The sequence below is a fragment of the Drosophila navojoa genome, chromosome X (assembly GCF_054131105.1).
Source record: "Drosophila navojoa isolate 15081-1374.11 chromosome X, UAZ_NAV_1.0, whole genome shotgun sequence".
NCBI classification, from domain to species: domain Eukaryota; kingdom Metazoa; phylum Arthropoda; class Insecta; order Diptera; family Drosophilidae; genus Drosophila; species Drosophila navojoa.
The window spans coordinates 956,939-980,177 of record NC_142895.1 but is presented as its reverse complement, the minus strand read 5'-3'; the positions used below and the strand labels follow the sequence as shown (position 1 = coordinate 980,177).

At 45.8% G+C, this 23,239-nt stretch overlaps 2 protein-coding genes across 2 annotated transcripts in view; both read left to right on the top strand.

The window, feature by feature from the left end:
• The window catches only part of DAAM (disheveled-associated activator of morphogenesis-like protein), a 33,893-nt gene extending 21,094 nt beyond the window's left edge, over positions 1-12,799 (top strand). The window contains exons 2-10 of the mRNA XM_089263368.1: positions 4,556-5,656; positions 8,078-9,046; positions 9,116-9,293; positions 9,360-10,055; positions 10,128-10,333; positions 10,467-10,606; positions 10,672-10,833; positions 10,986-11,149; positions 11,209-12,799. Coding sequence (XP_089119494.1) covers positions 4,556-5,656; positions 8,078-9,046; positions 9,116-9,293; positions 9,360-10,055; positions 10,128-10,333; positions 10,467-10,606; positions 10,672-10,833; positions 10,986-11,149; positions 11,209-12,131 — 4,539 coding nt within the window. The 3' untranslated portion in view covers positions 12,132-12,799. The remainder of the gene's footprint in view (positions 1-4,555; positions 5,657-8,077; positions 9,047-9,115; positions 9,294-9,359; positions 10,056-10,127; positions 10,334-10,466; positions 10,607-10,671; positions 10,834-10,985; positions 11,150-11,208) is intronic.
• The window catches only part of LOC108656829 (zinc finger FYVE domain-containing protein 1), an 89,439-nt gene extending 67,960 nt beyond the window's left edge, over positions 1-21,479 (top strand). Inside the window, exon 9 of the transcript XR_016197296.1 lies at positions 21,443-21,479. The gene's annotated coding sequence lies outside the window, so the exon portion shown is untranslated. The remainder of the gene's footprint in view (positions 1-21,442) is intronic.
• Positions 21,480-23,239: the final 1,760 nt, after the last annotated feature.

Genomic DNA, 23,239 nt, shown 5'->3' with positions numbered 1-23,239 from the left:
GAGGCCATCGATAACAATAATCGATGAGTTGATCATCGAAAGTTTATCAAGGTTTGGCTAGACTGAGAGGTCTGTGATTGAGTCTTTATTGCCAGTTATCGATTGTTTAAGTGTTCTACTTGCGTCTAATATTTATCGATTAGTCTGTTATCGTTTATTGTATTTGCCAGCTATCGATATTGATGTTAATGTTTATAGATCCTATTGTTATCGATCTTCTCTATCTGCTAATTAATCTTTACCTATCGATAATGCTGCTATCGATTACTCATGTTGCTCGCATTGCAAATGCGTTTGGTTTATTAATTCAAGCTCGATGTTTTCGCTTATCTTGAATGATTGATGACAACTGATTGCAGCAGCTGCTGTGCGAGTTGTGTGTGTCTGTGTGTGTGTGAGCTGTGTGTGTGTATGTATGTTGTGTGTCTCTTTGTAAGCTGCTCAATCAGCTGCCATTTGCATAAAATGTGGGTAAAGATGCGCTTAAATGCGGCGACAGCTGATGAACGGGTCTTTTGCGGCACGAAAAGGAAAAGTTTCACATAGTTTGCTGCGGCTGCTGACAGCAGCAGCAGCAACATCAACAGCAACAACAGCAACACAATGAACGACTACAACAGCAACGACAATGACAGCAGCTACCGTCGCCAGTTGGCGTCGCTTTCAGCATTCGCGCAACAATTTTTCCAGGCAATGCGGAAAAACAAGTTTTTCCCATTTTTGCGAGTCACTTGATTTTTCGTCTCTTTGGTATTAAGGGCAAGCACACGTTGTTGTAGGCTTTGATATACAATTATACATACATAATATATACATACATACATATGTATACACATCTTCTTAGCTTCCTGCCTTGCCATTGGCTTTCAATATATACCCTGTAAACTATTTGAGTATGGTTCAAAAGGGTCGCTGAGAGAGTCGATATTTATGTATAATAAATATGAGCTAAATGCTATGTCGATATCGATAAAAATCGATATCAAATTGCAGCTCTTTGGCATATCTTTTATTCAATATTCAAACAGTTTCATCTTTTCCATAACTCTTTCCCATAGCACCAGAAAACTCGTTAATTTATATATATATGGCATATCATACAGGGTATCTTTCAGTTGAGCTCACGCTGCACTCATTTCTTTGGTTTCGCCGTCAAGCATTTTCCATTTCACTTTTTGGCGCCCGCTTTATGAAGTTATTACGAGACAGACCTTTCGAGTGGGTGTACTCGGAAATGGATGCTTCGAATCAAGGGGGCGTGCCATGGACAAGTGTGAAAAATGTAACAGCCATGCGAGGCGACACGGAAAGACTGTGGCTCGCATGGCACAAATCGGGGGAAGGCAAACAGTCAAGTGCGATTGTAATTGAATAATCAAAGCCAATTTCAAGTGAATGCGTTTTCGAGCCAGGAATGGGAACTTGAATGAAAACTATTTATCAGTCAATTAGAGCGCAATACCCATAGGTGACTAAGCGCTTATAGATAGCATAGAACGGTGTATCCAATGTTGAATGATTAATTGAAAAAGCGAGCGACTTAGCGAACGTAGAGCATTAATTATAGATTATATATTATCTGTTTAATATAATATATTATACGCGTTTGTATAGGAAATTCACTTAACCAGCAGATTTCTAGCTACCTTTGCCAGGTATTTATAAGCTGGCTATATAGGAAATAACTCGGGTAATATTGTTTAAGCAGTTAATTACTTAATTAGCAGGAAATATACTTGAGGCAGGTCTAGATGTTTATATACATAAATAGACTTATATGCTTACCTTCATCGATACAGATATCAACAGAGATATCTTCAGCTACTATATATGTATGAATGGAACTGAGAATTATCCTATGGGACAATGAGAGTTTCAGATGCTTTGAAGCAGTAGTCATATATGGATGAGTATATATTATGAGTATATTATGTATGAGGAGTATATAGAATGAGGAGTCATATATGGATGAGTATATATCATGCCTGGATTATGTATAAGGATATATATATTATGGGTATATTATGTAAAAAGAGTTTATAGAATGAAAATTCATATATGGATGAGTATATATCATGACTGTATTATGTATAAGGAGTTTATAGAATGATAATATACTCTATGTAGGCTGAGTTCATTGGGTGTATAAGATGATTAATACAAATAGGTGTACTATAATGGGTATATAGAATACTATAGGGTAGGTATATAGAAAGATAGATAGATAGTGAATGGATCATATGAGATATATGACAACTCTTCTAAATAGAAACCTATGGATTAGTGAGGAGCAATTTGCGCTTTGGGCAAACAAAGTTAACCTGGCTAATAGAGTTTGATTTGCTTAAAGTTAACAGAAGTTTTTGACTGTTTGCCGGATGTAACTGTGTCAGCTGGGGATTTCGCAACACTTCAGCTTCCCGTTGGTCGTGGGCTGTGTGTGTGTGTGTGTGTGTGTGTGTGCGTGTGTATTGACCCTTTTTAATGAGCAAACAAATATTGGCTCTTAATTGTGGCCAAATAAGCGGCGACTGCTAGCCGAGTTGTTTATGGCCGTAACGCTTGATTGGAGCGCAGCAAATCCAATATTCAAATGACAAACAAAAGACGAAAGAAGAAACAAAGCGAAAAGACGCTGCTTTGGCTAAATTAGTCGCATAGGCCGAGCAGGCGCCCACACAGAGCGTTGCCAGACTGCTCGCTGACAGTTCTGAGCCAAAGCATTGACCCGATTCGACAGAAACGAAAACCAACAAGAAAAACTGTAACAGAAACAGAAACAGTTGGCGTTGGCAACTGGGTCGCAACCTGACTTGATGTCAGCTAAATTAGTTGCCTACTTAGTTAGTTAGTTACTCAAACTATGTTGAAAAGCGGAAAAGAAACAGAAAAACACACAAAGTAGAGTTGGTAACAGCTGGCTGGCTGGCTGGCTGACAGCCTGGCCTCAATCAACGTTGCCAGACTGTCTGCAGAGAGCGGGCAACTCAGAAATTATCCAACAAGCATTACACACACTCACTTAGACCATTATTACATTATGTATTTACATAAATTTGATTGCAATTCGCATAGCTAATTGAGTGAAACTACAATTATGAGGCGAACAATGGCCGTTGGCATTCCCATATGCCTCAACACATCAGCAAAAGACATTTCGAATTTCCAAATTGCATTCCCAGTTACATATTTCATTACGTTCTAAATCTCAATTCCATGTGGTTCTCGACTTGAAGAAGTCAGGGATTCGACTGCGAAAGCCATTTCCCACTCTATCTATACCTCGACCCTAATCATGAAAACTCTATGATACGCATTCTTTATACAGATCAATAGGCTCAATGCCATTGTCACACATTAGAGGCTGATTCGTGGGCCCATTCCCATTCCATTCCGTTTTCAATTTCATTTCTAATATAATCTGAGCTCGATCCCTTGGCATGGGCTCATTTCGAAACCCTGTCAAAATCTCCCATTTCGCATTCTACTATGGAATCTAGTCACGACCCACACGCATCGGGGAGGAGGTGGGGATTTTGATCCTCTGCGCGATTTCAACACATGTCAAAACGCATTTCGGTCTCGACAATTGCCAGACATTTATGACAGCCAGCACAGCGAGCAAGTCAAGAGATTTTACATTTGCCCACGCGCCAAACAATAACGAAAAACCCACGAAACGGAATGCATAATGCTCGATATAAATCTTTCAAGTACTCCAAATAGAATATGCATACCCTCGATGCGATTGTGGACTGGCTGAGGATAGGTGGAGCATATAGACGATCGTTGCACTCTACGAGTTCTGTTATCGATGCAGCTTGTCTACTGGCTATCGATTATATTGTTAGTTATCGATGACCTTGTTATCGATTTTTTATTGTTGTACTCTTCGAGTTCTGTTATTTATGCAGCTTGTCTACTGGCTATCGATTACGTTGTTAGTTATCGGTGCCCTGTTATCGATTCTTGATTGTTAGACTCGTCGAGTTCTGTTATCGATGCAGCTTGTCTACTGGCTATCTATTATATTGTTAGTTAGCGATCACCCCGTTATCGATTTTTGATGTCGTTCTAAAAAATCGATTTTGTTAGTCAGTTATCGATTATCGCTATATTTGTTATTAGTTAGTAATCGATGACATGACTATCGATAGTCTTGACTTTATATTGAACTAGTTTGACTTGTTGAAATGCAGTAAAACTCATATATACTCCGCCTGGGGCTAGGGTATAAATATATGTATATACACACACTCACACACACGCACGCACGCATTCAGCTGGCTTTGATAGTCATTGAATTGAACGCAATTGCATTTGCTGTTGCTGTTGCCATTGCTGTTGGTGTTTGTTGCCTTGGCATGCGAGCTGACAGCCATTTGTCTGGTTAGACACCTCGGCCCATGTCTTTGGCTTTGGCGCTGGCCAAGAATGCAATGACAAGTGGGCAGCGGGAATGATTTAATGGACAAATTCCGATAGTTACATAAATTTTGATTAATCTATGCATCTCAATCTAAATATCTGTGTATGCGTGTTTGTCCAATTGCAGAAGCTACAGTCGTGCCCCATTGTGTGCATCAATGAGCCGGATACGCAGAGCACCAATACGGAAATATTGCAGACATCGCCAGAGAGCACACTAGAGAAGCCCAAGGCAGCAGCAACTGCAGCAGCCAACAGCAGCAACAGCAGCAGCACCAACATCAACACCACCACAACTATCAACAACAACAACAACAACAGCAGCTGCATCACAATCAATGCAACACCAACAACAGCAGTAGCAGCCACAGCAACAGCAACTGCAACAGCAGCAGGAACAGCGACAGCAGCAACTGCTGCCACAACAAGCAGCACAGCGGGCGTAACTAAGATAACAATAACCAGTGACAACAGTCAGAGCAACAGCAACAATTGCAGCAGCAACAGCAACATACGAAGCAGCAGCATTGCGCTTAACGGCTACAACAGCAACATACGCAGCAGCAACAGCAGCAGCAGCAACAACAACAACAACAACAGCTTAATATCCATCACCAGCCTGAACAGCTGCAGTGACTTGAGCCAAGGCAGCACAGCGACGCTCAAGCTCAGCAGCAATAGCAACAGCAACAGCAGCAGCAACAGCACCAGCAGCAATTGCCTAAACAGCAGCTGCAGCAGCCGACCCAACGGCAGCGCGAGCGACACCTCCTCGGCCAATTTTCAGGAACGTTTCGATTTCGAGCACTGGAAAAGCATTTTGAGTGATTTGAGCTGTTTCAATAGTGTCTATCGCTACTGGCAACAGTACAACAGCAGCAGCAGCAGCAGCAACAGCAACGGCAACGGCAACAACAGCGGCAGCGGCAACAGCAACGTTGGCGTGGAACATGCAGATGAGAGCCGCAGCTTGGGCAACGGCGCCAACTCCTTCTACACCCACAATATATTAGGCTACACCTTTGGCTATCCATTTGGACTGAGCAAGGAGCACGAGAGCGACGCCCACGACAGCAGCAGCAACAGCGGTGCAGGCAGCGGCAGTGTTGCTGGCTTCAAGAAATCGCACAGCAGCTGCGAGACCCCATTACAGAAGCACTACCGACAGCAGCAGAAGAAGAAGATGCCGGTGTTTCGAGGCAAACGCGTCTGGTGCGGTTGCTTCAAGGTAAGCCAGAGGGGAAGATGTCCAGAAGTGTAGTTGAGCAGTTATGGGATAATTTAAGAGTCATTGGAGTGCAGCAAAAACTGAGCCTAGCTGAGGTGTGAGAGCATTTAGAAGCTCCTTTATAGAAAGAACTGCTCTTGGGAAGGTTCAATTTGAGACAAAGAGGCGGAGTTATTGGGGAAAAGGATATAAGAGACATAGAAGTTAAGAAATGAGAAAGAAATGCTCCCCATAGGAGTGAGCCCAGAAGACATGAAGAATAGGTAAATGCTTTCCATAGATCAGCTCAATCTGGACTAAGATTGAGAGGGAGTACAGCTGAGGCTATGGTAACTTTACAACTGAAAACATGGAAGATCTCGAGAGTATAAATAAGACCTGAGCATAGCGAATTCCTTTTTTGAAGCTTTATTAATGGACCTCTGCTCTCCTATATGTTTTAGAGTAGTTGAATGCCTTTAGAGTCTTCAAGTTTGATAAGAATTCCACATGTCAAGCTCAAGCTAACGAGATAACTGGATACATATCGTGAGAAATCCATTTGCTATGCTCAGTTATTGCTTCAGCTGTCACTCAGTCGGCCGTATCATATGACAGATATATATATAGGTATAGTGAGCTATATCATAATTTATTCAATTTGACCCAGTCATGCCCAGAAATGAATTCTATTTGAATTTTCTTCAAGTAGCTCAAAGAATATTTCATTTAATATGTGAGTCGGACACGAATTGTCTATGTCTCTATCTCTCCCCCTCTCGCCCTCTTCACCTCTCTTTCTTTTGAATCAATTTTAAAGGTGCGCATAAGAATCGTCTTTAGTCACGTGCCAATTGTTAACATAGGTTAACAATTGCTGCCCCTCGACTTGGGGCGACTCCCTTTTCTCTGTCTCTACCCCTGACCGAGTGGAGTCGTTGAAATACGAGTGCGACAGCAACTCAAAGTGATTTGACTGGCATCGAGTTGTGCACGAAGTTGCATAAGTGAAGTGCATAATCAAAAGAAAATTATAATAAAGTGGGCGAGAGACAAGAGGCGAGAGGCGAGACTAGTTCGACTAGCGGATGCCCTTGAGTTAGAAGGCAATCGAAAGAGGTTAGAGAAAAGCTGGAAAGCTCTGTCTCACATTTTGAAACTGTATATCGATATTTATCGTTTAGTGTTATAACAGGCATAGGTTCCTTTCCACTGTCCATTTCCCATTTCGAAATGCATTCTCAGTGAAAGCAGGGTATACAAACTTTGAAGTGAAAGAATAAAACGAACAGCTTTCGATATCGAGAGGGAGCAGCGGCACAAAATAATGTTGTCTCAGGTGCTTAGCTAAACCAACAGAACTTGTGTCGAGCGCACTTAGTCTTAAGAACCTGAAGAGCTCTTGCAACGGGTGAAAGAGCAATCAGGGCGCTGTAACTATGCTGAATGTTTCTGAAGGGGGAGCAGATGGTTGACAGTTGGTAGGTAAATGAAGATGTAGCGTAAGGTAGGTCAAAAGGCAGAGAAAGAGACGGACACAAACAGATAGGATGAGGGAGAAAAGAAAATGAGAGGAAACAGAAGAAGACTTGAGGGAAACTATAAGAGTAGACTGCTTACATGAGTTTTTACTTGAGAGAGAAAATGAAGGAGACAGATAGAGAGGAGATGAAGTGAAAGGGAGAGCAAGAAAGAGCGAGAGAGAGAGAGATCGAGAGACTCAGAAAATGGAGACAGGCTAGGAAAAAACGAAAAAGAGAAGTGTTGAAAACAAGAGAAAGAAAAGAGGGAATGAAAATAGCAATAAAGGAGCGATAGAGAAAGAGGGAGAGTGTGAGAGAGTGAGAAGTAGCAAGAGGAGACAATACAGAGGAAGCTTCATTGAGAAAGAGATAGACGGAGACCATGAACTACTCTAGTTCTGTGGCTTATGACCAAATATTCTCATATTTACTCTCAGTGACATCCTATTCTCTGTCAAGCCAAGACTCTTAGAGGTCTCCTAGCTATGCTACTCCTTGCTCTCTCACTCCCATGCCAAGCACCAGCTTAGGTAGTTCCAAGTCTCGGCTCTAGATCGAGTGGCGGCTGAACTAGAACGTTTCAGTGCATACCTTTGCCCAAGCCTACTCTAGATCTGGTTGCAGTCGAGCTAAGACGCAATAGGCGAACACAAGAACCACATTAGCTCGTAGAATCTGAAGTGGAACCGACTAACAGCGCACAGAGCACTGAGCACTAGGCACGAGCAACTAGCGCCAGTCTAGGCCCCCGTGGCGCTGGATCGATTACAAGCATTTCAATTTCAATTTCAATTTCAATGCAACTCAGAAGGTTGCCCCATGTCTGGGGCTTTGTGTCTTTCACATTTGGTTCTGCACTGTTAACGGCCCCCGGTCGCTTGAGGGCTGTAATACGTAAGTAATGCGTCGTCTCTTGCAGGATGACGAGCCACCGGAGATATGTGTGGTGGAGGGCGAGTTCACGCTGCAGACCCTCACGCCCACACAGCCCATGCCGTCGGTGGACGAGCTGGACACGAAGTTCGCGGAGCTGGTCGAGGAGCTGGACCTGACGGCGCCCAACAAGGAGGCGATGCTCAGCCTGCCCGCCCAGAAGAAGTGGCAGATCTATTGCTCGCGCAAGCTGCCCGTCGACGCCAATGATGGGCCCGATGCAGCCGCCATTACCCAACCGCCGACCGCCGAGCACTACATAGAGCGCCTGAAGGAGCTGGTGGTGCACGTTTCCCTGTCGCCGGAGGACTCGCCCAGCCACGAGCTGAACTCGCGCATGGACAATCACGCCGCCTTTGTGGACGCACTGAAGACGGCGCTGCGCACCTCCACGCACAGCTTTGTGCTGCGCTTCGTGGAGCTGGACGGGCTGCCGGCCCTGTTGAATCTCCTGCTCCAGCTGGACATACGCGTGGCGAACAGCTCCTTGCACACCAGCTTGATCGGCTGCATCAAGGCGCTGATGAACAACTCGATGGGCCGCGCCCATGTGCTCGCCCATCCGACGGCGATCGACACAATCGCCCGCTCGCTGGCCGCGGATAACATCCGTACGAAGATATCGGCCCTGGAGATACTGGGCGCGGTTTGCCTGGTGCCCGGCGGGCATCGCAAGGTGCTGCAGGCGATGCTGCACTTCCAGGAGTTCGCCACGGAGCGCACGCGCTTCCAGAGCATAGTCAACGACCTGGACCGCTCGACGTACGCCTACCGAGATAATGTCAACCTGAAGACGGCCCTGATGTCGTTCGTGAACGCGGTGCTCAACTACGGCCCGGGCCAGGAGAACCTCGAGTTCCGCTTGCACTTGCGCTACGAATTCCTCATGCTGGGCATCCAGCCGGTCATCGACAAGCTGCGCACGCACGAGAACGAGACGCTGGACAGACATTTGGTAAGTCAAGGCCAATCGGCGGCCCTTTCAGCTGGGGACTAATCCCGTTTGCCCCGTTTGCCCTTGCAGGACTTCTTCGAGATGGTGCGCGCCGAGGACGAGAAGGAGTTCGCCCGCCGCTTCAACGAGGAGCATGTGGACACCAAGAGCGCAGGCGCCATGTTTGAGCTGCTGCGCCGCAAGCTGAGCCACTCGCCCGCCTACCCGCACATGCTCTCGCTCCTCCAGCACATGCTGCTGCTGCCCTGTAAGTGAAGCGGGAGCAACTCCCTCTGACAGCTGATGGAGCCCTTCTGTTTGTCCTTCCTTCCAGATACTGGCCACTGCACGGAGCACTGGCTGCTGATTGACCGCGTCGTGCAGCAGATTGTGCTGCAGGTGGAGCAGCGTCCGAGCAGCGACTTGATCAGCGACCCCGATGACCCCGGCAAGCAGCTGAAGCTGGCCAGCGAGTCGCCCGTGCACGATCCGGACGTGGCGCCCCTTCAAATCGACGTCAACAAGCTGGTGCGGCTGCTGGTCAAGGAGGAGCAGCTGACGCAGGCGCGCAAGCGAGCCGACGAGCTGGAGCGCGAGAACTTCGAGGTGCAGTCGCGGCTGGCCAAAAAGGAGCAGGAGCTGGACCTGCGCATGCAGGAGAAGGAGGACCTCGAGACGAGCCTGGCGCGCATGCGCGAGCGCCTCGAGAAGGAGTCCGCTCAGCACTCGCAGGCCGTGCAGCGCGCCCAGACCGCCGAGATGAAGGCCGAGGATCTGCAGCACCGCCTGCAGTCCGAGCAACAGGAGCGCGCTCGCCTCGAGCGACTCGTCACCGAGGGCAGCATACCCGACGACCAGAAGGTGGCCGGCCTCACTGGCTGCAACGGCGCCGTCTCGCCGCCGCCACCGCCGCCGCCGATAAAGGCGGTGCCGCCGCCACCGCCGCCAATGGCGCCAGCCATGTTGCCGCCACCACCGCCGCCCTGTCCCGGCGCGCCACCACCGCCGCCCAGCATGACGCCAACAATGGGTAAGTTGGAGAGAGAGAGACAGAGAGAGAGAGAGAGAGAGAGAAATGCTCAATGCGAATCATCTATTGCAGCTCCAGCACCACCCAAAGTGGAGTTGCCAAAGAAGAACGTGCCACAGCCAGCGAATCCATTGAAGAGCTTCAATTGGTCCAAGCTGCCCGATGCCAAGCTCCAGGGCACCGTCTGGAGCGAGCTGGACGAAAGCAAGCTCTACAACAACATGGAGCTCGAGAGCATAGACAAGCTCTTCTCGGCCTATCAGAAGAATGGCGTATCGGTCAGTGTCCCGAGTGTGAGCGGGAGTGGGAGAGGGAGAGGGAAACCTCAAGAGGAATCTCTTCCGTTTAGCCCGTTCCATATAAAATTGTTCATTAATCTATTCAACTCTCTCTCTCTCTCTCAATTCACAGACCACCGATGGCTCATATGAGGACTTGCGTGTCTCTGGCAAGAACAAACAGAAGGTGCTCTCCGTCATCGATGGACGGCGCGCTCAGAACTGCACGATATTGCTGAGCAAGCTCAAGATGAGCGACATGGATATATCCAAGTGAGTGCGAGGCCGTCTGGGTGGTCCAGGAGCTTCGAGTGATCGGTGTCTCATTTCCCTTACAGAGCCATACTCTCCATGGACAGCAACGAGCAGCTGGCGCTGGACATGGTCGAGCAGCTGCTCAAGTTCACGCCGTCTGCCGAGGAGCGGGCGCTGCTGGACGAGCACAGCGAGGACATTGAGTCGCTGGCACGCGCGGATCGTTTTCTCTATGAGATATCCAAGTGAGTGGTGGCATGAGCTGTAGGCAGTGACTCGCGTCAGTTGTCCTCGATAGCCCTCATACGACATTATCTATGTATCTATATATAAACCATTGCAAAGCCAAAGCTAATATCTCTCTCGTCCCTCTCTCTGTCGTCCCCTGCCACTGTAGGATTCCGCACTATGAGCAGCGCTTGAAGAGTCTGCACTACAAGAAGCGCTTCATGCTGACGGTGAACGATCTAATACCGCGCATCACCAGCGTCATGGAGGCCTCCCGGGAGGTGGCACGCTCGCGGCGCCTGCGCAAGCTGCTCGAGCTGGTCCTGGCACTGGGTAAGATCGGCTTTGAGCTCAAGTCTTGTAGATCCTAATGCGGTTTCTTTCCCCATCAGGCAACTATATGAACCGGGGTGCACGCGGCAACGCGTCGGGCTTCAGGCTCGCCTCGCTGAACCGCTTGGCGGACACCAAGTCGAGCGCTGCCAAGGGCACCACACTGCTGCACTATCTGGTGCAGGTGATCGAGAAGAAGTTCAAGGATCTGCTCAAGCTGGAGGACGATATACCGCATGTGCGTGAGGCGTCCAAGGTGTCTCTCGGCGAGATGGACAAGGATATACAGATGCTGCGCACGGGCCTGGCGGATGTGGCGCGTGAGATCGAGTTCCATCGCAGCTCGGGCCCCGCACAGCAGGGCGATCGGTTCTTGCCAGTGATGCGCGAATTCCATGCTCAGGCCTCGGTGCGTTTCGCGGAGCTCGAGGATAAATTCCAGGACATGAAGACGCGTTTCGATCGGGCCGTGCGACTCTTTGGCGAGGATGGCTCAGTGCTGCAGCCGGACGAATTCTTTGGCATCTTCGATTCATTCCTCGCCGCATTTGCGGAGGCGCGACACGACAACGAGAGCTTCCGGCGCCGCCAGGAGGAGGAGGAGAAGCGTGCCAAGCAGGAGGCCGAGCTGAAGAAACGCACCATCGAGCGCAAAAACAAAACCGGACTCATGAGCAGCGTCGCCCGCAATCTGGGCTTGAAGTCCGCCAGCAATGGCAGCGGCTCGGGCAGCGATTCGCTGACCAAGAGCGACAACAAGGGCGAATTCGATGATCTGATCTCGGCGCTGCGCACCGGCGACGTCTTTGGCGAGGACATGGCCAAGTTCAAGCGCTCGCGCAAAGCGCGCATTTCGAATGGCTCAGCGTCCGGAGGCGGAGCCGGTGGAGGAGCTGCGCCGGGCAGCGGACAGAACTCGCCGCCGCGTCTGCAGCGCGAGGAGAGCGGCAGGGAGCGGGAGCGCACAGTGAGGCGACAGTAGACAGTCGACAGACACTAGACAGTAGACGCCTCAGCTCAGTAGTCAAGAAGAATTCCTCCCCCCCCCTCAATTTGATTTCTCACACTTTTTGTTATACCATAAGCTATATGCTTTTCTATATAGCTGCAGATCACCAAATTTTGTAAACTAATGAAAGTTGAAGCGGTTGAAGAAAGCGACAACAACAATTTACAGCAAGCAAGCAAAAATAATTAACTAACTATATATAAAGCTAACTCTAAAGACAAGTTACAAACATTTTTGATTGTGCTCAGAAGAAGGAGAAGACGAAGAATGAAGAGAAATATAGTTAATGTTGCTATATAGAGCTATATATATAGCGGAAGGCCATTATAGCAGATACTATATGGCATCTTATATGCAAATATATACATATATACATATATATTAGATGTGTGTGTGTGTGCAAGTTTTGAAGGCGTCTGCGGCCTGCCATAAGAAAAGTCATGTTCATTATTAACATTTTTATATACATATGTATATGATTATTATTATATTGTGTATTATCCCCTATTATATATACATACATATATATTTTTTTTTTAGCACGAATCTCGCTAAATACTTATATTAACGCACTTTTGTAAAAGATCAAAGTTTATATTATAAAATTATGATAAATAAAAATTATTTAATACAAAAAAAAACCATTGAAATTAATGGAAATGGGAGTATACGCTGTACATAATGGCCGCGGGCATATAAGCTGTCGCAAATACCGACTGTTGCCTTCGCATTTCAATCAACATAACAACTGTTGCCTACTTTTGCGCGCATTGGATATGAAGTACACAAAAACGTTGCCTGCTTCTGTGCGCAGCTATTGTCCGCGCTAGGCTTGCTGCGCACAGAAGCAGGCAACGTTTTCGTGTACTTCATATCCAATGCGCGCAAAAGTAGGCAACAGTTTTTATGTTGATTGAAATGCGAAGCCCACAATAAATACGAATTCTTATTAGACCAACTGGAGTGTGTGGTTGTTGTCTAGACTACACCTAGGTGCCTAGATGTTGGATCTATTGTGAACGTGTCCTCGACTAAGCCAAGACACGAACCCTTTCTTAATGAAACTTCGCTTATGAGTTATTAAATATTTATTCTCAATATATAATTATAATATATTAGATAATATTCCTATAATATATTCAGCTCTTCATGCGATGCAGTCAAACATTCCCAAACAATGCGACGCCTCTACACAGGATGTGCGAGAGTCAAGGATTCAATGTGCCATTAGCTACTGACTTGGCAGAAACCGTTGAGAGTCGAAATTAACATAAATATTGCAGAAAGCAGAAACCGCACGGCGAACAGACTCAATGGCAAGGACAAGCGCCGCAAGGACAACAAAGGCGAAAGGCATTTGCCAAAAAAAAAAAATGAAACCGAAATACGAAATGCGAAATACCTGAATGTATTGCAAAACAATATAAGCAAAACAATAAATCAAAATATATATATGAAATCATAATACGCAGCGCGAGGCAACTGTGCGAGAGACACACAAAACGGCGCAAGGACTCGCCCAGGCAACAGCTGTGCCAATGCCTTTGCCTTTGCCTTTGCCTGTTGTCCAAGACTCTGCGCCCTGAAATTCGAGCAGGCGCAGGAGGCTGCAGCGCGAAGGTGAGAAGGCGCCTCTCATCTTGCGGTCGCCTCCTGTGCGCAGTTTCCTTTTCTTTGCTTCTCGCTTCTCGCTGCTCTCGCGGGCAAAAAGTCCTTTTGTGCCATAAATATAAATCTTAATATGTCATAATTCGTTATAATTTCCGAAATATATGTATATACATATATGTGTGTATATACATATATGTATGTATATATATAACCGCAAGTAGTTCGTGACCCGCTGTGTTCGAGTGCTCGGTTGGTTGCTTCCAAAAAAAACTGAAACTGAAAGCTGAAAACTTAATCCCCGAAATTATGACTTTAATCGCCGCCCATTGTCGCAGCTTAGCGTGCCCCGCCCATTTATCAAAGTAAACAAAATATGAAATTGAATTTGTGCAGAGGCTGGAAGCCTTTTGCCTTTTGCCTTTATGCAAAGTCAGCTGCTGACCTCGCGTGCGGTCAGTTTTTCCGCTCTGCACTTTCCACTTTCCCTTTTGTTTGGCCCCGTTTTCAGGTTGAAGCTGAAGTCGCGCACGCGCACGCGCTCGCAGCAGCCGCGCAGCTTTTGTTTGTTTAGGCAGCGCGTTCTCGTTTCCATTGTTGTTGCTGGCGCTGACCAAACGCGGCCAACACAAATATTCAAAAAATATAAAAAACAAATAGACAACAGAAAAAACAAAAAAGAAATGCGGAGATGAACGCACGCTGACATGCTCGGAAAATGTTTGAAAACATCCGTCACGAAAGGGGGAGATGGTGGAGGCAAAGCTCTATTCACTTCTATTCACAGTTCAATTCAATTGAATTCAGCTGAGTTGAATTGAATGGCCGAGTCAACAACAATGAACCATGCAGAACTTGTGTGTTTGCGTAGGGCCAACGCCGCGTGTGCTTAGAGCTACATTTGTATCTCACAGATGCCATTGCCATGCGCATCTAACGGTTCATATTGCAACACATCATAGCTCGCTCAGCGAAAGATAGTTGTTTATGCAAAGGACAAAGCCAATCTATCATAGAATACTATCTTTGTATCTTGTGGCTTGGGCTTGCTATATAAAAGATACTTTTGTATCTTGTGACATTTGTATCTGAAGGACTTCCCCATGCGAAGCGAAGCTACACAGATACTTTTGTATCTTTCAGCTATATGCTCCTGTACCTTATAGATACTTTTGCACCTTGGCTAATACAACACCTCAATGAGTAAAGATAAAAGATACTTTTGTATCTTGTGACATTTGTATCTGAAGGACTTCCCCATGCGAAGCGAAGCTGCACAGATACTTTTGTATCTTTCAGCTATATGCTCATGTACCTTATATATACTTCTGCACAGTTAAGATACATTGGCTAATACAACACCTCTATGAGCACAGATTTTATATTCGCATAGGATTGACGCGCTTAGCTAAGCTCTCTTAATCCCCATAGCAACAATTATCAAGCTAATGCATCTGTAATGATGCGCTCTTCTATGCGATTCTCTCAAGCCAATTGTACGTAACGTTTTGTTGCTTTCAACTTTTTCCCATTTGAATATTCAAATTAGCTTTCATATTCATATTCATATTCATATGCAATATTTATGGCTGTAAGCCCAACCCTGATGCTGCAGGCACAAGCACAGACACAGACTGGGAGAGAGAGAGAGAGAGAGAGATGAACAGTAGCGGGACACCCCCAACCCCCGTTAGCGACATGTTTTGGATTAAAATTTGATATTTTTGTCGAGTGCGCTTAAAGTATGAGAATTAGCATTTAAATTGCCTCATTAGCTCGCAAGGAGCAGCGCTGCGACGCAGTAGTGGCGCTTACCAACACTGGTGCTGGTGCCGGTGCTGGTTAATTTCTATAATTTCGCACTGATCAAAACAAAAATACGAAACGATCCAGTGCCACGCCCAGCGCACAGCGGCGCAACAATAATTTAGAAATTAAATGTAGCCCGCCGAAGGACGAGGCCTAGCTGAGCGGAGCGCAGAGCGCAGAGCCCCTCGAGTAGCGAAATGCCACAAATAACACAAATCAAATCTAATCAAGCAAAGAAAGGGAACAAGAGAAAGAATAGAGAAGCGAAAAAGAAAGCGCAGCCGCGACTTTCCCAAGGCCAGAAAGGGTACAACCCACAAAAAAGTGTCGGCAGAAAGCAGCAATTTTTTAAGGCTGCTCACCCCTCACAACAAGGACACACGGCAAGGACATGCTCTACTTTTTTTTCTCTTTTTTTTCTTTGCTGTCTGCTTTGTAGTCGCTGCAATTACACGTAGATTTTCATTTTCAATTTCGATTTCAATTTCAATTTGGTTTAGTTTTTTCTCTCTCTCTCTCTCTCTCTCTCTTGCGCGCTGCGTGCAGCTTGGGTGCGGCTGGGTCCTTTTCACTTACCCGGAGCCATGGGTGTCGTCCGTCTTGCGTCACCTTGTTTTTGTTTGCGCTGCCGTCGTGCCTTGTAATTATTTAGTTTACGTTCGCCAGACGAATATATATAATTTTGCTCTGCTTTTTTTGCTTTGTCCTCTCTGGCTGCAGCCCTTCATCCTGTCGGCAGGACGACGGCGTTGAGGATGTGGACGACTACAGCTCAGTGGCTCGGAAATTACAGATTTCATGCTTACTTTTCGTTTCTTAGCGTTGTGTTTTTTTATTTCTCGCACGGGATTCAGAGGCACTTGAGAGAAAAGCTTAAAGAAAACTCTATCAAATTTTCTATTTCAGTGAAGTTTGAATTTTTCAATTAAATGAAATCTCTTACGTAACTGAAGTACAAAATATTTATCCACTGGGGAAGTACATTTGGTCCATAGCCTGTACAGAGTATCTCTAGGATACTTTCTGCATATTCAACAGATTCACTTATGGATAGATTTGTGTCTTGAGAATGCTTGATTTGTCTATGGAAACTGGGAGACCTTAGAAACTATGGGTATGCTTGTATCTCTGAGATATTTTGTTGCTTTTGGGATACTATCATATCTTGCATGTACTTTCTTTATAGAAGATACATTTGTATCTTGAAAAAACTTGGGTATCTTTTCGATATTTTTTTTATGTTTTACGATCGTGTCTTGAAGATACTTTTGCATGTTGTTGATGCGTTCACATCTTAAGGATACTTTTCCATTTGGCAGATACACTACTGCTATGCAGATCCTGCTTTTGCATGTTAGAGATACTTTGTATCTTGATACTTTTACATGGTAAGGATACTATTATATGCTGTTAATAGATTTGTATCTTACAAATACTAATGCATATTATAGATACGTTTTGCCTCTTAAGATACATTAAGATACATTAGTATACTTATCTCTCTCTCTCTCTCTCTCTCTCCCACTCTCTCTCACTCTCTCTCTATCTCTCTCTGTCCCACTCTCTCTTGCTCTCTCCCACTCTCTCTCTGTCTCTCTGTTTCTCTGTCTCTCTCTCTCTTTCTCTCACTCTCTCTCCCACTCTCTCTCACTCTCTCTCTATCTCTCTCTGTCCCACTCTCTCTTGCTCTCTCTTGCTCTCTCCCACTCTCTCTCTGTCTCTCTCTCTCTTTCTCTCACTCTCTCTCGTTCTCTGTGTCTCTCTGTGTCTGTCTTAGTCTTCTACTTCTTCAATCTCAGTCAGTGTAAAGTAAATATGGTTCCCACTCTTCTACATACTTACTTTCATAAATCTTTAATGATCTCTCCCCCCACTCCCATCTCCCGTTCACCTTCTCTCTCTCTCTCTCTCTCTCTCTATTTATCTCTCTCTCTCTCTATCTCTCTCTATCTCTCTCTATCTCTCTGGCAAAAGCAATTAGTTAATTAAGCGAAACCTGAAGTGCCCCGTTTTGGGAAATAAATCACGTGGGGAACGATCGCCGTCGGTTGACAATTGTGCAGCATCATCGGCGAGCAATTTGCATATTTAATTGAACTGAAAGCGCACGGAAGGCGAAAAGCGAAAAGTGAAGAGTGAAAAGTGGAAAAATAGTTGGGAAAAAGAGCCGAAATTGTTTTCGACAATTTTCTCATTTTTAATAAAAACAACAACGCAAAGGACACGAAATCAAGTCGAGGACGACTCGAAGATGTCCCGCTGCGTCTCTCAAAGGGGTTAAATGCAAATGAGGCCAGAAGATGCGACAGCGGCAGCAGCAACAACAACAACATCAGCTATGTCTATCAGTTTTTCCGAGGAAAAGCGAGCATTTGCCACGACGTGACATAGAACGAAGGAACCTAGGGTAGGTCCCAACTGTCAAATGAGTTTGATAGATCAGCCGCGGCAGTTGTCCCGTTTGCCCGTTTGCCGTTCGCCCGGTTCCCACTTGGGACGGCTGCTCAACAAATTAATTTGCCGCCAACTTGATTCACAGCTTTTTCTCTCTCCCTCTTCCTCTCTCTCTCTCTCTCTCTCTCTCTCTCTCTTTTGTCGCACTGTCCAAACATTGCGACTTTTTGCTGTCCATATTGCATATTGGCTGCTTATCGCCCGTCTTGCTTTCTGTCTTTCTCCTTTGCTGTCCTTCCTTTGTTCCTCTTCTGTTTATCCGTCATTTGGCTTTGTTTCGGCTTGACCATGGCCCACCACGCCCTGAGGTTTGCCTTATGATTTATGCATTGCATTCGCTTTCATATCGCATCAAATCAAAGTGTCAAAACAATTCGCTTCGAGGGTTGACCAGCGGCAAATGTGACAAGTGCGCATGGCAGTGTGACTAGCAGATACCCTGTAAAGTAAGAAAACCCACCAAATGGCGTGATTTCCAGTTGAGTTTCTCTGATCTGCAAATAACTGTGAAGTATCGAGAATGTGCCAAGGCTTTTGGCACACTTTCACAACTGACTGACTAGCAGATACCCAGTAAATTGCTAAGTCAGTTCTGGCAAATCTACTGAATATCTGTCGTATATAAAATGACCTTTGCAAGGCGTATTCCTGGTTGGTGTTCCTGGTTGATTGGCGCCCAGATACCCTATGAAGTAAATCATGACTACAGGGCGATTTTAGTCTATTGATTGACTTGTAGATACCCTGGCATTCCATTCAAATTAAACACGTTCTATATAGTCTGAGGTCTAAGCAACCCTTTACACACATTTTACAGGGTAGAGGCATGCAAAACTGAGCCAAGGAAAAGCACATGACACGTGTCGCAATGCTGACCGTTTAGAAAAACAAACAATGGGAAAAACTGGACAGACAGACAGACCGAGATGGACAGAGGGAAGGAGATGGATGAAGCGAAGGTTCGCTTGCAACCCTTTTCCTGGCTTCCAGTTGGTCAGCAGGCTGGCGGGCTGGCAGGCGGAAAATGCGCGTGAAAAATGAGAAAAACATTAAAATCGACGCATTTGATGAGGGTCGATGAGATGTCAACATAAAAGTGCAGCAAGTGGAAGAAGCAGGCGCAGCGCGCGAAGGAAAAGGAACAGGATCTGCGACTGGGGACTGGAGCTACTTAGCATAAACGTCAGCGGCAGCGGCAGCTGTGACTGCCTGACAGGTTGATCCTCGAGCAGCTCGCGCTCATCCAGCTCATCCGGCTGATCCTGCGCACAGGCACGCGCCTTTCTGCTTGTCTATGTAAATGCCCAGCGTGCGGGCCGACAACACCTGCGGGGGCGACGCTGCAGGTGCTGCTGGCAGAGAACTTCGAATTCGATGTCGACGATGTCGACTTTGGCTGCGACTGCGACTGTGACTTTGACTTCGTCTTGGCATTAGCATAAGATCGAAACTGGAATACTGGCTACGGTGGTCTAGCTTGATTAATGAGCTAGACTTACTAGTGAGAGAGAGAGAGAGAGATAGCGAGAGAGAGGGCAATCGGCTTGCTTGATTGCCAGCACAAACACTCGGTGCTAAGCAAATGTTTGCCAGCTAGCAAAAGTGTCCCAAATCCAGTCGCAAACGAGAAATGGGATAAAAACGCAACTGACGGTCGGGCAATTAATGCGCACCAAAAAAAAAAAAAAAAAAACACAACAACAACAACAACAACAAAACGGGTTCGAGAAACAAGAGTGAAGGCATTCGACATTCGACACAGTCAGCTCCTTAGGCAGGATCTCTGCAACTGCTAAGGCAATAGATACTGAGAGAGAATGAAGCAGAAAGAGAGCGAGCAAGAGAGAGAGAGAGAAAGAGCGGGAGAGAGAGAGCTAGAGAAACGGACAGAAAGTGCAGCCTCAAAGCTCTATAGAACATACTTATACTTTTAATATATTTACTAGCTCTTGGTGTATTTTTTATTTCTCAGAGTCAAATAATCATTTCAAGCAATTTCTGTATACTTCTCCTTGAAAAAGTTAGTTCAAAGACTTTCCTGTAGTTTCTATAATTCTATGCTCATAGATTACTCACATTTAAGCACTTTCTCGCTTTCTCTCTCTCTCTCTCTCTATCTCTCTCTTTATCTCTTGCTCTCTCAACATCTCCCCTATCTTTCTTAATCTTTACATTCCTCTCCCACTTTCTCTCTCTTTCAGGCTTTCCGTTCTCTACTAATTCGATTCATCCTGTATTTTTTTTCTCATTTTCTATCGCTCTCTCTCTCTCACTCTGTTCAGCTTTCTCTATTCTCATAGTTTCAGTTTCTCTACTTGCCTCTCTCGTTTTCCACCTTCTTCCTTTCCTTCTTTCATCCTTCCAACTGCTTTCTATTTCTCTCCCACTCTCACTCTCCCTCTTCTCTCTCTCTCTTTGTTTACACTAACTAATCTAAGCAAAGAGTTCTCTCAATGAGAGAGACTTTCATTCAGGCACTCGGACACGCGCCTCGCCATGGGCTCCGTCTTGGGATTAGTCTTTGCGCAATACCCTTTCCCATTTTGCTTGGCGATTCGTTTCGGTTTTTCACAATTTGTAGACCTGTCCACTGGCTGCTAAGACCCATTGTTAATTGGCCCGGGAGCTACCTGCTGCTCGCCTGAGGATCGTTTGCGAACCCGTTGCGGCAGCAGCTTTCGGGCATTTGCAGCGCATTTGCTACGCCCAGCACTTAATCCGATCCGATTCAGACTTATTTATGAGTCGAGCCGTGTCCATTAGCTAGGATCCTTTCGCTCCTCGATGCCTTTGGCTTATTCAATATGCATAAATGCGGCAGCAGGCCACAGGCTCAAGGAGTCAGTGGATCGCAGGACTCCAATCGAAGCGAATGTGGAGCAGGCGAAGAGCTGAGGCAACGCCTGCAACTGTAAACGTTTGCACCTGTTCGCGCCACGATTGACGATCGTTTGTCCCGACGCTAAGGACCTCGCTGCCTTCCTATCTCCCCCTCTTCTTCCCCCGCCACTTCGGCCGGCTCTCTATTGATTGCCTATCGAGCGGGTCGGCCTCAAGTGCCGGCCGATGACTCTAAACGAGAGCAACGAATTTTATTTTCTTGTTTTTCGTTTTGTTTTCGGACACCCGCTCGACGTCGAGGCCACTTAATGAAGACGAAGACAGGTGCAGCCGCATCTCGAAGGACCAGCCAGGACCTCACCTCAACTCAATTTAGTGGCACACTGGTGCGACCTCAAGCCGCAAGCAGCACAGTGGTTCCACATAACGGAAAAACAAGCAAACCAGAAGAGAAACTGTTGAAATGAGCTCGATTATTTAGCAGAGTTTTGTGGGAGTAGAAACAATTTGGCATTTGTATTCCATTTGTAAGCGAGAGAGAGAGAGAGAGAGCGAGATATATAGAGAGAGAGAGAGGAAGGGAGAGAGACAGAGAGAGAGAGAGTGAGAGAGAGAGAGAGAGAGAGAGAGGGAGAGAGAGAGAGAGGGAGGAAGGGAGAGAGAGAGAGAGAGAGAGAGAGAAAGAGAGAGGCATTAACTTTAAAAGTTTTCTGATCTGACATAACCTTATAGATACCGCTGAATAATTGACTAGTATATTAATGCAAGTTATCTATCTTTCGGTTCTTTCAAACATTTCGCAGATACTTTGCACCAATATCTTAGTATTCTTTTATACTTTTGTACCTGGAGGCAATTTCAAAGTCCTGTTGATGCATTTGTATCATAGAGACGGTGCTGCCTACATTTACATCCAAATAATACTTTGGTATTTCACAGATATACATGTTTAAACATACGCACTTGTGAGCTTAAGATACTTTTCTATCTTATAGTTCCTTCCATATCTCATACTTAGTACAGTTCTCTTATAGATACCCATAGACACTTGAGTAACTTGGAGATACCTTATTAAAGATGCTTTGTTTTGTAGGTATACGCTAAGATTTCATAGATAGTTCTCAAAAGTTTCATTGATCACTCTAGATCCTTTTTTGTATCTCAAAAATACTTTTGTATGATCTGTAGATAGTTTTTACAAATGTGATCGAGCACTCTAGATACTTTTGTATCTTGTGGATACTTTTGTATCTGAAGCATGCTTTTGAATACCCCTGTAGCCCATAGATGTCGCTCACGCCTACTACTACTGCTAGCAGCTACTTCTATATCGGGCCTAGCCACCAGGCCTGCATAATCTGGCAACGCTCTGCGCTCTAATGCAGCCAAACCGTCAGCACTTTACTAATGAGCCGCTGCATACGCTAATTTCGAGTCATTTCCAACGTTTTCGCACTGCGGAATTCATCTGGGATGATGCGGGCTCAAGCTGCACCTCTACCTCCCTCCCTCCCTCTCCCTCCCTCTCTCTCCATCTCTCTTTGTGTGCCTTTCTCCTTCTTTGTGTGTGTTTGTGTCATTAAATTTCTGCCACACGCCCCGAAGAGTCAGCCACTCGATTTTAATGATATTTCAGTGGATGTCAATGAAAGATGTCGCGACGTCCCGAATCCTTGTCGCGATTTATGGGCGAGCCATAAAAACTTTGCGGCCCGATCGTAAAATGGGAAGAAATCCTCGAGTCCTGTAACTGTAACTATGTATAACGGGCAACTGGGTAATCGTGTAATAGCGCCCGGCCCAATAGAGTTTTACGAGCACTTTGGCCAAATAATCTACGAAACGGGAAGAGGAGAAGAACTTTTTAATGCGTTTCTTATGACAACTTTTGTGTGTAAACATTGCGGCTCGATCTCAAGAGACGTGAACCGAGCGAAGAGAGCGGGAGTGGGGGAGAGCTATAAAGTGTGAACAATAGGCATTACGGAATAATTGTGAGTAAATACCTCACAAATGATTTGGATGTGGAGAAAATGCGAGGAAATGGGTAATTTTCCTAATTGAGACACCGCTGAATGGACTTGAGATATTGTAGACGTTTCCTAATAGAGTTACGAAAAGCAGATCAAGATTGTGTTTACTTTTGTCCGTTCGAGGTTGAGGCCTGGGTTAACCCAGGCGAAAAGTTTATCGAATCACAATCAGAAAAGCCCTAAGGCAAACAAACTGCTGGCCGTAAAGCTGAATGCGATGGGCTGAAGTGTCTGAGAACCGGTAAACCCCAATGGAAAGTAATTAAGCGAAAGCCAAACCCGAATCTGAGCCGAAGTGCAAACAACTTGGCATCTCAGCATCTTGGCCAACCACCT